Source organism: Lagopus leucura, unplaced genomic scaffold, assembly GCF_019238085.1.
Source record: "Lagopus leucura isolate 7727_CA_CO unplaced genomic scaffold, USGS_WTPT01 Super-Scaffold_100021, whole genome shotgun sequence".
Classification (NCBI taxonomy): Eukaryota; Metazoa; Chordata; class Aves; order Galliformes; family Phasianidae; genus Lagopus; species Lagopus leucura.
In genome coordinates this window covers 351,560-367,286 of record NW_024962274.1, presented here as the reverse complement: position 1 = coordinate 367,286, position 15,727 = coordinate 351,560, and the positions used below count along the sequence as shown (strand labels likewise).

At 42.2% G+C, this 15,727-nt stretch overlaps 1 protein-coding gene across 3 annotated transcripts in view; it reads left to right on the top strand.

Moving 5' to 3' along the window:
• The window catches only part of DIS3L2 (DIS3 like 3'-5' exoribonuclease 2), a 164,643-nt gene that overhangs the window by 83,448 nt on the left and 65,468 nt on the right, over positions 1-15,727 (top strand). For all 3 annotated transcript variants that reach the window (XM_042878083.1, XM_042878085.1, XM_042878084.1), the window contains one exon: positions 4,761-4,840. In XM_042878083.1, the coding sequence (XP_042734017.1) occupies positions 4,761-4,840 (80 nt within the window). The remainder of the gene's footprint in view (positions 1-4,760; positions 4,841-15,727) is intronic.

The window sequence follows — 15,727 nt, the reverse complement described above, 5'->3', positions numbered from 1 at the left end:
CACAGCATTATAGAATAGCTTAGATTGGACGGGATCTTCAGGTTCATCCAGCCCTAACCCCATGGCAGGGCAGCCCCCCACCAGCTCAGGCTGCCCATGATCCCATCCAGCCTGACTTTGAGTGCCTCCAGGGATGGGGCGCCACAGCTTCTCTGGGCAGCTGTGCCGGCTCATCTTCTTGTGTTTGGGTGCTTGGGTGCTTATGTTTTATGTCCAACCAATGTGTTGAACTCTTCTAGCTGGTAAAAAGCTGATGTTGGTGTATTGTACCCAGCTCTGCAGCACCAGCTGTATGCTGTTCTCTCCACTAATTCTCATGAATACCTTTGCACAGATGTATTTATTTACACACAGAAAAACAAACTGCTCTTGCAGCCCCATGATCGGTGAACATTTTAATTACGATGATGGTAATTCTAGCTCACTAACAGGCTGTTTATCTTACCTCTACTCCTGCAATAGCCATTTATTTTATGTTCTTTTAAAGGTAAAAAGACTAACTGCTCTGCAGATATGCTTGTCTGCTTTAATTAGTCTTCCTTAAGCTGTACAAAGAGAAACTGCACTTAATTAGCTAACCTGAAATTAGGATTGATATTCCAGCCTATGTGCATGCTGTCATTACTGTCCAATAAATGGAGCACTCTGTTCTGCAGATTTTTTTTCCCCAGATGGTTGATATGCAAGATGGCAGATGGAGCCAGAGCGCGAGCTTTGCCTTCAGCAGTGTTTAAAGGGCTTTACAGGGTGTGGGTCCACCCTGGTCCTACTAAACTCTTGTAGGCATGGCCCACTTCCAGTACACAAACCTCTGACCATGGGGAGGAGGGGAAAAGGTTTAATTTTTTCTTCCATTGGCAGAAACTCCGTGCCAGTGCAAGTCCACCTCTGCAGGCCTGCATTAAACATATGTTTTGGACCCAACATCTCCCATAAAAAGTGGAAGTTTCCACCTTGGAGTGTTTGTGTTCAATCAATCTGTGGAGGCTGGGGGTTCTCAGAGAGACGTATTTATCTTGAGCCCTTTTCAGCGTGAAGGCTAGAAAATCTCTTAACTCTGTGTGTGTCTCTATCTCCTCAACCAGTTTCCTCTAACTAACCAAGTTGTGTGTATGTTGGAACGAACAGACTTGGAACATCTCATTACTTTTACAAAGTATGTTTTGACAATTTGAAATGAGTAAAACAGATTTTTTATGAGGTGCAATGACAATGAGAGATGGCTCCTTCAGGGCTTTCAAAGAAGGGGGAGGGAGGAACGATGAGACTTCTTAATCCACACAGTCACCTTGGCAGCCCTCCAGGAGCTGGGGGCAGCTGCCAATTCATATTTACCTGTGGTCAATGCAAATATGCATGCGTGCAGCCATGATATTTGCTTATGCTTAAGCAACGTCTTTGTTAGCAGGTGCATAAAAAGTTCTGTTGCCTTGAGGTTTGGTCACACAATCACGGCAGGTTGGGTTTGTTATTGGTTACGCTCAGAAATGTGGTCTGATCTTTGGGCTGCAGCCTTGGGGGTATTGTGTGGCCAGTGGAGGAATTTGAATGGCTCCTTCCCCTTCACAGGGCCACATAGCTGGGAGCAGTGCTATTTCTTCACCCCAATGGTTCCAGATGCGCTGCACTGCAGCAGGTGCCAAGGGAAGGGGACGTTCTGCAGTGCAGGGACATCCCTGGAGGCGTTCAAGGCCAGGTTGGTTGAGATCCTTGGGCAGCCTGAACTGGTGGTTGGCAGTGCTGCCCACAGCAGGGGCTTGGAACTGCTTGATCTTCAAGGTCCCCTCCAACCTAAAACTTTGTATGATTTGCACTGCCCACACCCAGCCTTTCCTCCCAGCCTGCCCCTCATGCGCCCTGGGACCAGAGGTGGGTCTGAAGCTGTTGGAGATAACAGGCGATACTGGTAGGGCTGCAGGAAAAGCAAGAGCCGATAGCAGAGTATATGCCTTCCTCTGGGAGGAGCACATGCAGGGCTGCTGCACTCGTGCCCAGCGCTGTGCTCCCATCGCTCGGCAGATTGTTTTCTTTCCCACATGCCAGTTCCTATAGCCATCTGAAACCTCTCCAGCCATAAAATCTGAAAACCAGAAATATAACTCATCACACTTAATAATGCAATTACTGGTAAGCAGGCTTCACTTAGAAGACTTTAGTCAGGTGTACTGCTTTGTGCCAGAATTATCTCACTGCTGTGAATTTTGAGCTCTGTTTGCAAATCAGCTTCACTTGTCCCTACCTGGATGTTGGCTCTGCAGTATTTCTGCAGTCCTCATGCCAAGGAGTATCATTCCCTGTGTTACTTGCTTGGTGACTTTCTTACCTCACTTTCTGCAGTCTGTGCCCAGAACAAACTGCCTGTGACAAGCTACAAGTTCAAGTCCCTTGAGCAGTTTTAAAGGAGGAAGGGAACTGTGCCTGGTGCTAAAGCGTATCCCAGCTGTGCAGTGAGCAGAAGTGCTGGTGAGAAATGCTACATCAGGATTTGTCTGGACCCCACTTCTATTCTGCATCTGTGAGCTTAAGTATGTCCGGCTGAGAGCTGTGGCTGTGCCTGTGTGCTATGCAGCTGGGAGCAGGGCCAGTGTGTCCCAAACACAGCAAACCATGCCCTGGGTGCTTTGTGGGGGGGCCAGGTGCCCCCCAGCCCACTTCATGCATTCTGAACGAGCCACCACCATCCTCTGCAGCGGGCTTCCTTGGCCAAACACAGCTCAGTGAAGCAGCCCGTTCCTTGCTACCATTGTATGAATGTGTTCAGAATTTGGCACCCGCAGATTTATGCTCACTTCTTTCCAGGGCAGACTGCAAATATGTGCTTTGTTGAAACCAATCTGCTAATCTTTAAACTGCCTGGAGCTGCAATTCTCAATGGGTGGCAGGCGCTTGTGGTTACAGGCCCGAACATCTGGGATAAGCTATCTATTCCACTGACACAGGAACACATGCTCTTTGAAGAAGTTCTTTAACCTTTTTCTTGATCACTTGTCAGTGTAAAGCAAGCCATTAGTTTCTGCTCAGCGCTGTCTGCTTTTCTAAATTGGGTAACTTAAAGGAAAATTTACTAGATGTGTCACTGACAGGTTGCTGTTGCATTTATACCTGGAGTTGGTGGGACCTGGAGCATGGGCACATGCATGCTGGCACATATGTGCCTGCAAACTACTTCTTCTATGCGTCTGTCTTTGTATCTGCCTGCAGACTTGCATCCCTGGAGAAAGCAGTACTTTATGGAAAAGGTATCCCGAAATTCCAATCTTAAGTGACTTTGATAGCAGCCTTTCAGTGCCTAAGGGGGCTGTAAGAAAGAAGAGGACAGAATCTATAGCAGGGTCTGCTGTGACAGGACAAAAGGAAATGATTTGAAACTAAAAGAGGGGAGCTATAGACCGGATGTAAGAAGGGTTTTTTTACACTAAGGGAAGTTAGGCACTGGCACAGGTTGCACAGAGGGGGTGGGTGCCCCATCCCTGGAGACACCTGAGGTCAGGCTGGATGGGGATGTGATGGAGCTGTGGGTGTCCCTGTTCAGTGCAGAGGGTTGGGTTCTATGAGGCTGTGAAATATTTACGGAAGCGAGGGCGCTTGCAAGCCTTTAAAAATCAGTTGATTTCCGCTGCTGGATAGCAAAGCAACAACAGATCAAAGTCCCAGTGTAGTTGAAAAGATTTTATATCTTTCAGCATCACAATCTCTAATTTATTTGGATGCATGAGAAGGATCAGAAAGTAACGTGCATCTGGGGATTAAAGCCGCTTTGCTACTCATTCTAGCTAGCACATCCTGAAAGATTTTCAAAGTCTCAGAAGGGAGTGAAGTGCTTTAGTGATTTTTATGTCTTTGAAAATCTCTGTTTAGTTTCCCTGGTGGAATTTCATAAATACACACTGCTAGCTGTCTGATGCCAATAGATCCCACCCAGGGCAGGTAAGCACCGAAGTGACAGGGCTGCAAAGGTAGGCATTGCTGTCACCGTGCGAGCAGCCATGCGCAGAGGTGAAGACCTGATAATGCCTTGTGACACTTGCTCCTTTAAAAGTTTGCTGCAGTTTTTGCTCCCACCTCTCCTACCCTCTGAGTCTGTTGGTGGCCATGCAATCAGAGAAAGAGATGTGTTCTCTTTGTACCTCTCCCGAAGGGAGTTGCCACCCCGAGCCATGACTTTCCGCCTTGAGATATGACATGCAACATAGGTGTTATAAAGTACTGCAACCTTTGAGTGTCTTTACACGCTCTCACTTGTTCCTGTGCAGGTCACTTAGTAAATGTGTCACTTGCTCCATGCTAGCGGTGCTTGTGGAGTTACTGATGTCCCAGAATGTGCTCTTATGCATGGCAGTGTGGGTTATTTGTGTTTAATTTAGCTTTGCAACTGGGAAACATCTATTCTTCCACTAGCTGCAAGGCACAAAGACTTTTTCTTGCTTGTTTCTTCAGAGAGAACTTGATGGGATCAGTTGTTTACTTTTTGTGGAGGAAAATCGGTAATGAGATGAAAGCTGTTACAAGCAAACAGTTCTGCCAAAAATAAAAATTAAAATCAGCAACCAAAAAACCCACAACATCAAGGAGTATCACTTCTCCAAAACCTTATTTTAGATTAGATCTAGGCTTTCAGATTAGTTTGAAGGTGTTTCAGCAGTCTGAGTCTTCTGAAAACGTCGTTATTGTTGTCTGGATGTCTCTGGGCTGTGTGTTTTGATGCCTTCTTCATGTCTGGAAGATAAATTTTCCTTTTTTTTTTTTTTTTTCTTGGATAGGAAAGAATGCATTTTCACCATCGACCCATCAACTGCCAAAGATCTTGATGATGCTTTGTCCTGTAAACAACTCCCTGACGGTATGAGATATATTTTACAAAATACTGCTCAGTGTTTATATTCAGCAGCTGACACACTCATATATGTAATTTGTCATGAAGTATTCTTTACCAAATATGAGTAAATGTTAAACTGGTTTTCTCCTATTGTTTTAACTGTCTGTTTTCAGAAATTGTAGAGCAGATCTCTTCAAACTGCAGTCTGCAGTGATATTGATGTCAGGAAATGCAGAAACCACAGTATTTTGCATAATCGAAGCTGTGATTTCATTTGAGCAGATCTCAGCTGCCTCCTGTCACTCCTGGGCTTATAGCAGAGTAGCTCATGTGCCACTCCTGCATACTGAAGCCTAGGAGTAGTTTGACCTGGAGTGCATAGTCCCCGAATAAAGGAACCTTGTTTTTGAAGGTCACTGGGGCTGCATTGCTTCTCAGTGTTTGTTTATGGGATGCTGAGAATAGTCAGATGAGCAGAGTGTGCCTTACAAGTTGTGCTCTTCTTCTCGTTGCCTTTTAAGTTTTCTGTACTGCCTTATTTGTGCTTTTACTATGTCATAAGCCAGCAGAACAGAAAGTGAAGCTTCAGAAGCCAAGTCTTGATGATTCCGACTGAAGGAACTTCACTCGTGTAAGCTTACATTGCTATCCAATTCTGCTCATTTAGTTTGATGAGATCCAGTAACAGGCTTGGTTTAGAAATAGTGCATGGTTTGATTAACACATCTACAAATAATGAAGAAGATAAAGTGACTTTTTTATGTGTTTGGTTTTACTTGTTATTAGTGATCATGATATGATGATATCAGACATGGCTCTCTGGTTTTGATTGCGTTCATTCTGTGTAATGTGGCCAATGAATATTCATGTCATTTAGAGCTTGTTACAGAATAGCATTACAGGGCTATAGAGATGATTAAAACAAACAAACAAAAAAAAACAGTTGAAAGAAAATTTGAGGCTAATAAAATTATTCCTAATTGTATTGTATGATAATCAATTTTGAGGCCAGGGTAAGGAAAAATTGTTGTTCTATCTCACTGAAAGTTTATACAGTCTCACTGAGAGTTCCTAAACTTAACTCTGCCCTTCCTCTTTGCATTTTATCATCTCAATTATCCATAGATCTATGACTACGTTAGTGATCCTGCAGTCACTCAGAACAAAGACACTGAAACCCTGACATCTGAGACTCTACCAATCACACCTGCATGGGTTGTAGGTGCAGCATGAGAACGTTCATTCAGCTTTTTTGTGGTGCATACGCCTGTGTTTTTCCCTTATCCATCCTTATCTCATCCCTTGGAGAACATGTTCAGGGAAAATAGCTGTTCAGGCAGGAATTCTTCCTTTCCAGAGACTGCGTTGCTCGTGCCTGGGACTTGGTGCCAGTGCATTAGGGATCATTGCCACTTGCAATGTCCAAGGGGCATCTAGACATGATTGGGCTATTGCCCATGTGTTCTTGATTGCAAAAAAATCCCCCTGTGAGGCTGAGTAATTTGTCAGCAGTGCTGCCACACGTGGCTTCATCTATGGAACCTCTTTGGAACAAGTGCATCTCATGGAATCAAACCAAGGGAAAAAGAAAATGGGATTAAAAGAGAGCGAGAGAACACCCACCCAAGTTTTCATTGGCCTTGTTATTTCAAAGGTCATCTCTGATGTGTTTATCTGTAGAGGACAGAGGTTGCGGACAAAGATCATACTTCCTTTTTGAAGAGACCTGAAGAAACCCTGGAGAAATCAGGGGCAGGGCATAGCTGACTTTCTGAGAGTAAAACTGAAGGTTTGCGTGGCTTGTATCTAAAATTTATGGAGTGGGAAACCTGCCCTGAGTGACATGGCTTGGTGCTATGGCGGTGATGGGTTGGTGGTTGGACTAGATGATGTTAGCGATCCTTCCAACCTCAATGAATCTGTGATCCAGTGAAAGTTTGCATCCCTCCCAGGAGCACTGTGCACATTCCCCTTTCCTGCACGTGAGCCTCAGATGAGTAAATCCAAGAGGCAGATAAGTAAATTCAAGAGAGACAAGTGCATCCCCCAGCAGAGGCAGTCCCAGCCCATAGGCCCTCTGTTAAGCCCCACATATTGTTTTCCACAACTCATCAGATGTGATTAAGAGCCCTCTGGAGGATCAAAACTAGTTCAAAACTAGTGCTGGAGGTCCTTTGGGTTCACTTGCTTACGAAGCTCATTCTGTTTGCAGCCCTTGTGTTAAGGAGAGCTCTTCTGGGAATCTTAATCTTGTGCATACTGGAGCTTCTTGATGCATTTTGGAGGATTTCTGGCTTTAAAAGTTGTTATACTAGCTGCAATTATTATGACAAAGAGTTGTTTTAGAGGTTAAGAGCTCATCCAGGGCTGGCAAGCTTTCATGTCTCATGAGGACAAAGTTGTGTTAAGAGTTAACAGAGCTTTTATTCCAAACGTAAATCTGGTTACAAGAAATTATTATTTTTTCCATCTTTTTTGCCCATATGTTAAACACTTAAAAAAAATTAAAAAAAAAAGAAAAGAAAAGAAAAAAAGAGAGAGCCAGCATGAACAAACCGCATATCTGGCATCCTCATGATGTCAGGAGATCTCCAGAAATCAACAGAAAATGCAGTACCCGATTCAGAAAATGCCCCAAATGACCCAAAATAAATGCAAGCAAAAGACTTTACTCACACTTTCCCTACCAAGCACCAAAATGAATGCATTTTGGCTGATTTGGAAGAATGAAATTGTCCTCAAACATTAATTACTGATTTATTCAATATTGTGGCAGTTTCTTTGCCCTGAAGCAGAGATGTGGGTCTATTTGTGCACCTTTTCTTAGTTTTAAAACTTTTCAGTGTAACAGTTATCTGTTCTGGTCACTGGATGGAGGACTTCCCTATGCTACATATTCCGTAAAAGGTAAACCTTTTTTTTGCAAAAGTAATCCATAAGTCTGTCATAAAGTACTACCCAGTAGCAAAGGAAGCATGGGATGACTGAGGAAAGAGCTTTATTTTTAATGGAGCTCATAGTAAGATACTGCAGCAGTTGGAAACTTTACAGGGATATATGTCATAAGTGGGCCAATCTGGTTTTGAGAGGATTTTATATTGAAGTCTGCTTTTGATTAACTGTCGTGCTCCTCGTTATTGTTTAATGATATGTGTAGGGAGGTACGCTTGCTGTTTGCACTTGTGAGTGTATATTTTAAGAGATCAGCTCCAATAAAGAATGAAAATAGGGTTATTTATGTAACAGCTTTAGAAATATGAACGAGCTGTTCTCCATTTAGATGACTCAGCATAATCTTGGAGTAGGAGATGGATCTGGACGGCAGCAAGTTTCTGCAGCATTTGTAGAGTTGTTTCAGGATAGCCTGAGGTTTTAAGCAAGTTCATTTCAGTCAATGCTCCTTTGTGATCCTTTCTGCACGTATTCTAGTGAATGACTGCAGCCAGGAGCGCACCACAGAGCAGCTCTCAGTTTGAACAACGGCTGTGGAGCGTTCACAGAAAGCAAATGTATGGCTTTGGAGCCTGAGTGCTTTCCTCTGGAGTGCAGAAGTTTGAAGATTTATGCTGATCTTATCGTGTAAGAGCATGCCATGTGACCTGCATGTCCCAGTGGAACCAGGCAAGTTCCATACACTTGCCAAACTTCTCCTGGGAATTACTTGTAGGTGTCATTTGATGTATTTCTGGTAACACACACGACTGATGCAGTCATATTGTGCTTGAAAGCTTCTAACCAGTAGAAACAGAGGTGAAATTTGACAAATTTAAAGGCAGACAATTCTGAATTCCATCTATTGAAATTTCAGGCCATGACAGGAAAGGAGTTACCTGGAATTATTGGGTGCATTTCAGAGGAGTTGTCTCACCTACGTGCGCATCTTCCAGTGCTGATTTCAAAGAAGTACTGGCAGCATCTTGGTACATCTTTTTGTGTGTTTATTGATGACTAATGTGGTCCTTGCCTTTCTTTCATTCCTGTATGCTTACCATCTTTCAGAGAGTAATTCCAGTTTTAAGTAATTTAAATCTCACTGTGGGAGGAATCGTTGTACTGCAGAATAGAAATACATTTTGCAGGTTGTTTGTTTGACTTCTTTTTTCCTTAGTGACGTTGGTCTTCTGTATTTTGGAGTGAGGTCAGATACAGATACGTTCATTGAATTCATATTTTTACCTGAGGACCTAAGCAAATGAGCTTTCTGCAATATGCTGCTCCCTGTTTTTTCCCTTTCCTTTAAATTCATTCACCCTGTTGGTGAATTCAAATCAAATATACCTAAGGGGAATGCAAAGACACTGTGTTTCTTCAAGTATCATGAAAATGGGATCTGAGCAAAGAGGGGAGATTCACTTAGTGACCCAAATTTGGGAAAAGCGCATCATGACCTTTGTCCTTAGCAGACATCTGAGAGTGAGATGTGTGACTCACATCTCTGTTCAAGGAATATTTTCCATGTATGATGGTAAAGTTATCCCTTTTTTACTGCAAGCCTAAAGAAAAAGCTTGCTTTCCATGGACCTCATGGACACATTAAGACATCCCTACTGCATGAGCTCCAGTGTCTTGCACTGAAATAGGCCTGTAGAGCCCTGGTAGCCCCAAGATGTTCTCTGCCATTTCAGGTGAACGCTTGCTTTTCCTTTCCTTCCATCCTTGTTCTTTCCCAAAGCAGATTACAAACACGTGAGGACCAAGTTGGTTTTGTTTTGCAAAGTTATGCGCACTTATTGTTTTAAGTTGTAAATAATCCCTCTGATTTAGTTTTGTCCCTCTAGCCACATAAGTACTGTAGGGTGAAATTTGCTGCAGCGACACTTGATGCAGAACCCTTCAGCTAAGCTGTTTGGTTTCTGCGGCATAGGCTATAGGAAGAATTTGTAATTAGAGTCTTGTGAGCTGATTTGCTGAAGATAAACACTGAAGAGTGGACTAGTGTTGAATCAAAAGTTATATTATGGATTAGTATGCTTTCTTCTCTGTAAGGTAAGTGTGTAAGATGAATAGCTACCAGACATGGTTTAGAGAGAAAATGACAGAAAACCCACGTCACTGTATGAGTCAAATACAAAATGACCATAAACTGTAATTTCCTTAAATTTATAGCAGGAGTCAAGTGTGGGAAAAATAAAGAATACATACAAGGAATGGGATTGTGTGTAGTATTTGGTTGTTTTTTCCTTTGCTACTGTACATAATTAGCTGAGCTCTGCTTTTACTTGCTGATTAGTCTGGTGCCTTTTTGTTAAGGATCTACGTTTTGTCAGTAGAGAAGTGGAAATGACAGATTGCAGTGATTAGAAGCAGGTGCATTTTTCCTTTTCTTTTTTTCCCATCAAGAACTTGTGGTTGCAGATTCTTTGAAATACGCAAAATACAGTCAGGTCTCTGCCAAATCCAGATCAATGTTGTGTCCCACACTGTGGTCCCATGCATTGCTGGTGGAATTGCAGCATGTACAGTATATTTTACCTCTTATTTTAAAATAACATGGGGTTGTGTCTGCGGAAACACACATCACTTCCAATTTCCAAGGCCAGAGTTGAATGGAATCAGAGGGTTGAATTGCGTCACCCTTCCCCTACCAATTTCATCTCTTTTGAAATCAATGAGAGAGCTAAACAGTGTCATGCTCTCTTTAGCTTGACTGGAAATAGAGCAGATGGTGATTGAAAGGGTAATAGAGTAAGCCTAATTCCTGAACAAGTGCACTAAAATAATAAAGCTCTGGGATGCAGAACAAGAAAGTTTGGATTTGGTTTGAGCATTGATTGCTGGAACATAATTTTTTAAAGCATTTCTTGCATCTGTGTGAAAGCTACTTGTGGGAAGATTGTGGGTTTTTTGTTTTGATTTTTTTTCCCCCCACAAAACTTGGGCAGAATTAGTTGTTGGTAATTCGTATCTGTTGCACTGGATTTTTGTATTAAGTATAGAAATTTTATAAAGATTCCACCTCTATTCCAAAAGCCTTGTATTTGGAAAACAGAGATCAAATTGAGACAGTACATAAACAAATTCATAGAGGAAAAGGATGTTAGGGTTTAAGCAATATGAAAGGTAGGTTGCCTATAAAGGGCTAATCTAATAAAGATCGGCTGCAGAACATGTAATCGGACACACAAATGCAAGTAGAAGAATTACTGTTTAAAGTGAATGTATATTCCTGAAGTGAAGAGAGGTGCTGCAGGCAAAATCTCCTTTTGAATTGTTCATAAATTCAGGACCTGGGACAATTCCCCAAGGATTTAGAGGCGTGGGCTTTCCTGGGTCAACAGATATCCCTAGTTTAGATACTAACTTAAAAGTGGTAGTGCCCAACTTTGTACTGAAGAAAAACCCTACAAAAGTTCAGAATTCATGTAAGGAGTTGGGTAATGAGGAGAGGATCAGAAATTCCTGATTTAAAAGCACTCTCTCTAGGATTTATTTTCACTGAAGAGGACTCAGAGATGAGGAGGGTTGTTAGAGGAGAACCACAGAAGGTAGATGATGACCAAACCAGAGCTAGAGAAAACAGGATTTCCCAGCAAATTCAGCAGATAGGAATCCAAAGATAATTGAGGGGACAAAAAGGGTACAGATAGCTAGGAATAAGTTCCCACACAGTTGACTTCAGTCATATGTTCTGTTGCATGCAGGCAGTAAAGATTGTTTAGTAAAGACTGTTGCTGTATATGTTTGTTGTCAGCTTTTCAAAATGACAGGATCCCTCAGAATCTCTGAGCTATTGTTGTAACTAATAATTTATTGCTGTGTATGGATTTTAAGAACCTAACTGAACAGGAAGAATGTCTTCTTACAGCGCAGCTCGCTACAGTACTTCTTGATTGTTGACTATTGCGTTGGTTACTCAAAGTGTAAAACAGGGCGCAGATGGAAATGTTTTGGAAATGTTTCGGAACATAAACAAAAAGTTGGATGGCTGAGAGTGAAATCTCAGCAATGGCCTTCTCTTCTCAAAGAAGCTGAAATGTCAAGGCTGCTCAGTGGGGAAGTAATTTGTATGTGTTTGGCCTAGCACTGAATTCCAAGGTCTCGTTGACTGCCCAGGAGCAGCCTTGGATTTCTGTGTTCAGCAGAGATATCACTAAAGATTGACCTAGGAGAGAGGCAGGTCCCTTCCCACTCCAAACCTTCATTTCAGGAAGAGGATGACATCCTACACTCCCAAAAGATTGAGATCCATCTTGAAAGCTTCTGGGTGCCACTTCCCTTTTCTTCATATTCAACGACTGTTGATTTCCTGATAGAGTTAACCTCTTGGAATAGTGATAACAACAGATTGTGACATGAATGCCAGAAATCGTCCTTCTGATTTTGTCACTGTGGAAACATAGCTGCTAAGAGGATGCTTGATAGAGCTAAGCACAGACTCCCTTAGCAACTTCTGTCTACCGGTGAGAAGTGCTTTCTGAGCTGTAAATCTGAGTTCACCTTGGTGACCTGCTTGACAACTTGTCTTGGGAAAAGGTTGAACATCTGTCTGTGGAGTGGTTGGTTTAGACTGAGTAGCAAAGATTCATATTGAGCATAAGTCACGAGCAGTCATCTGGAGGTTCTCCCAGACATGGCCATGTGGCAAGCACTGTCATCCAGTGAAGAAGTTAATGTATGTGAGGTTCTTATCCTCTTCACTTCACTAATTACACTTGAATCTTGCAAGTAAATTAATACAATTTTTAAAACTTCATAGTGGAACTTGCTGTTTTGGCACCTCACAGTCTGCTAGATCTTTGTGCAGACATGGAGGAAATCAGCTGACTTGTTACCTTTTGCAGCGTACATCAGGCGTCAGCACAGGAATAGGGAGGAAACGTTTGTGAGCAGAAGGTAAGACGTAGACATCACTGCATAAGAAGCAGTTGCATCTGGTCACACTCCTCCAGCGTTGGCCAAATTTGATATATGAAAGAAATGGCATGTTCTCTTTATTTTCCATCGTTATCTTTGCTGTTCCTAACTGTCCTGTGTCCTGCCTTAATGTTTTCTATTAAAGTACTTCTGCCTTACTTCCATCTGTATTTTTCGGTGTGATTCTTGTTCCGCAGTGTGAACAAATCCTTATCCTGTGCACTTACTCTGTTGGATATCATTCCCTGTGCCCTTCAGACTGCAATTAAATATTTTATCTTGTACATGCTGTGTAAATTCTGTCCTTCTGAGTATTGAGTGCTTTTCCCCCAGAATAATTCCTTCTTTGTTAAAGTATCTGACTTAACGGTGCAGTGGTAACATTTGCACAGAAGAGCTCTTCTGTTCTCCTCCTAAGTTATTGCATCTGGTTGGAAGGCAATTTTCATGAACAACAGAGGCAGTAGCTGTGGTCCGGATGGCAGCATCTCCCATCACAAGGTGAAGAACTGACATGGGTTTGCTGACAACCCAGAGGACAGGACACTTGCTTATGGATTTCTCTGCCTTTGTACAGAAGTATATTCTGTGAGATCTGGAGATCTGACTTCTGATCATCACCAGCTGAGATGCTTCCAGCATCTACTCTGTGTTCCCATGATAGGACTGACTCCCACACTCCTAGGAATTTGGGGATAGTTTGTGATGATATTTTGCCATTTCTGAACTTACTCCTCAGTGTTGGGCAGGTTGGGTGGTGTGTTGCTTGTGGAGGATTTAAATGCTAGCCTTAGTCAAAATATTTAAGTGCTGAAGTGATTTGGGTTATGCTGTTTTGTGTATAAAGCTCAGGGCTTCGTAATGCATGATGTGTGAAGTGCCTTGTTATGTCAGCATTCTGGCTTTGTTTTTCAGTATAAAAGGTAGCTTTTACATTCTATTAGGAAGTGAGTTTAGGAAGTTGCTGAATTTATTAGCTGCTATGGATAGAAAACTATGCAATTCACATGGAAGAGCTGCTCCCAGAATTTAATTTAGTAATAAAATCTCCTCATATTCTGAAAGTGTTTAAAGATTTGTTTGTTGGTCATGGAAAAAAAAATATTCTGCTATGAACTACTCCTTTCCTAGTAGATTTCTCTGTTTCACATCTTCACTTGTCCATCATTGCTAAGGGCACTTAATGAACACGAGTTCTGTTTTGTACCTTACCTGGAGCCAATCCCAAATTTGTAAAAGCATGATCATCTCCATAACATTCAGTCAATGCCAGAGACTTAAGTACCAAAGGTCAGAGTGACTGTGAGAATTGAGTAGAACAGCACTTTAAAAGTCACTACAAGCAGATAGGAATTATTCTGGATTTTAGACTCATTAAAATCTTGCTTTGACCTTTTGACTTAAAGAGGAAGAAGGAAGAAAAAACACACAGAAAACCCATTGCCATCTGTTTTTAAGAGTTGAGCTGTGAATGTTTTCAGGTTCTCTTGGGATCGCTGAGGGCATCACTTTCCAGCACTGCCATTTGTATCAATGGTTTCTCAGAAATCCATAAGATGCTGAGATGCTCTCAAAGTCTTTCTGTGGCTGGTGATCACTGGCAGTTGTTCCTATGGGTTGTTTCTCACGTAAACCAGAGGGGCTCAATAGGGATATATCCTAAAGGCCAGGCTGGCAGTGGTGCCTGGTGGTGTGTAGTGTTTTGTAGATCATGACTCTTTAGAGGTGCTTATTGTTTGGATAGAGAGTTTTTCCTCTTTTCAAGTCATTGCAACTTTCCTGAAGTCATATTCGTGGCTGGTTGGAAAACTGCTGCTCGGTGCCCTGGGGACTTGTCCTGCTCTCTTTGAGGTTCGGAATTCTGATTCCTTTTGCCAGAGACTTTTCATAAGGTTATGTTGAAGAAGAGACCTTTTGAGAAAGGAGAAGATATGAACTGCTTTTAGAAAAAGTGTAATTAGTTGTATTTCGGTTGGCTGGAGCAGCATCATATGATAATTTAGAAACTTTAGTTTCCTGGTAAACAAGATAATGCATTTATGCTCAGTTGCACTGTGCTTTGAAAAAGCAAAATGGCCCTGGGGCACACAAGTAAAATTTAAGCACTCTCTTTGTTATTTTAAAATAACTGAAATAAAGCACACTGATTTTCTGAACAATAGCTTGGCTTCCTGTGCTTGAAGAGTAACCTCAGCTGAGAATTAAAGCCACCCACCTGTATCTTCAGACTCCCGAGCAGACAAATAACTTGCTGTTCCCACAGTTCCACTTGTAAGTTTTGTGTTAATCTCTTCTCCTCTTCTCCATATTGCTCTTTTTTTTCTTTTTTTTTTCTTTCCTTTTTCTTTTTTTCTTTTTTCTTTTTGCTGTCATTCTCTCTGCCCCTGTCCCAACCTGAGCGCTGCCATGCCCGGACTATCGATGTACCCATGTAGTACATGCATGTCCTGAAGAGAAACAGATGCTTGTGCATGGGTCAGCTCTTTCATTTAAAAGCACATGCTGATGATCTGCAATGATCCTTAGCTACTTCCAGCACCTTTTTCCTGCTTTTGCTAGATGCTAAGCACTGCTTTGCAAATAAGTGAGCAGCACCAGCTACCCCTAGGGCAGAGAATGAGGGAGAGCTGTAATTATTTGCTGCAGGAGTTTGGCCTAACCTCAGAAAAGTCAACTGCCTTTAATTGCTGGAAGCAGCTGGTTGTTTTCTGTCTGGAGCAAATTCTTTGCAACCTGCTTTGAACTTTCCTGTATCTCCCTAACTGAGAGGTAACAGACGTCTCCAGAAATAGTTGTTAGCACAAGAAACTTGGTATTGGATTTGAAGTTGACGTAACACTCTGGTTGATTGTATTCTCTCCTGAGAAGGGTGATGACTGAAGGTGAGATGGAAATAAAGGAGTGTGTATCCATGTGCTGGAGAATTACCTGTTGCTGTCTTATCCTCAAGGAGTAGCATTTTTAAATTCCGTGGTCCAAAAATTTACATGTGCCAGAGTACGAAATGAATGTGCTTGGCCTTCCCCTCTGTGTTTGTGACTAGGGTGCTGAAGATGG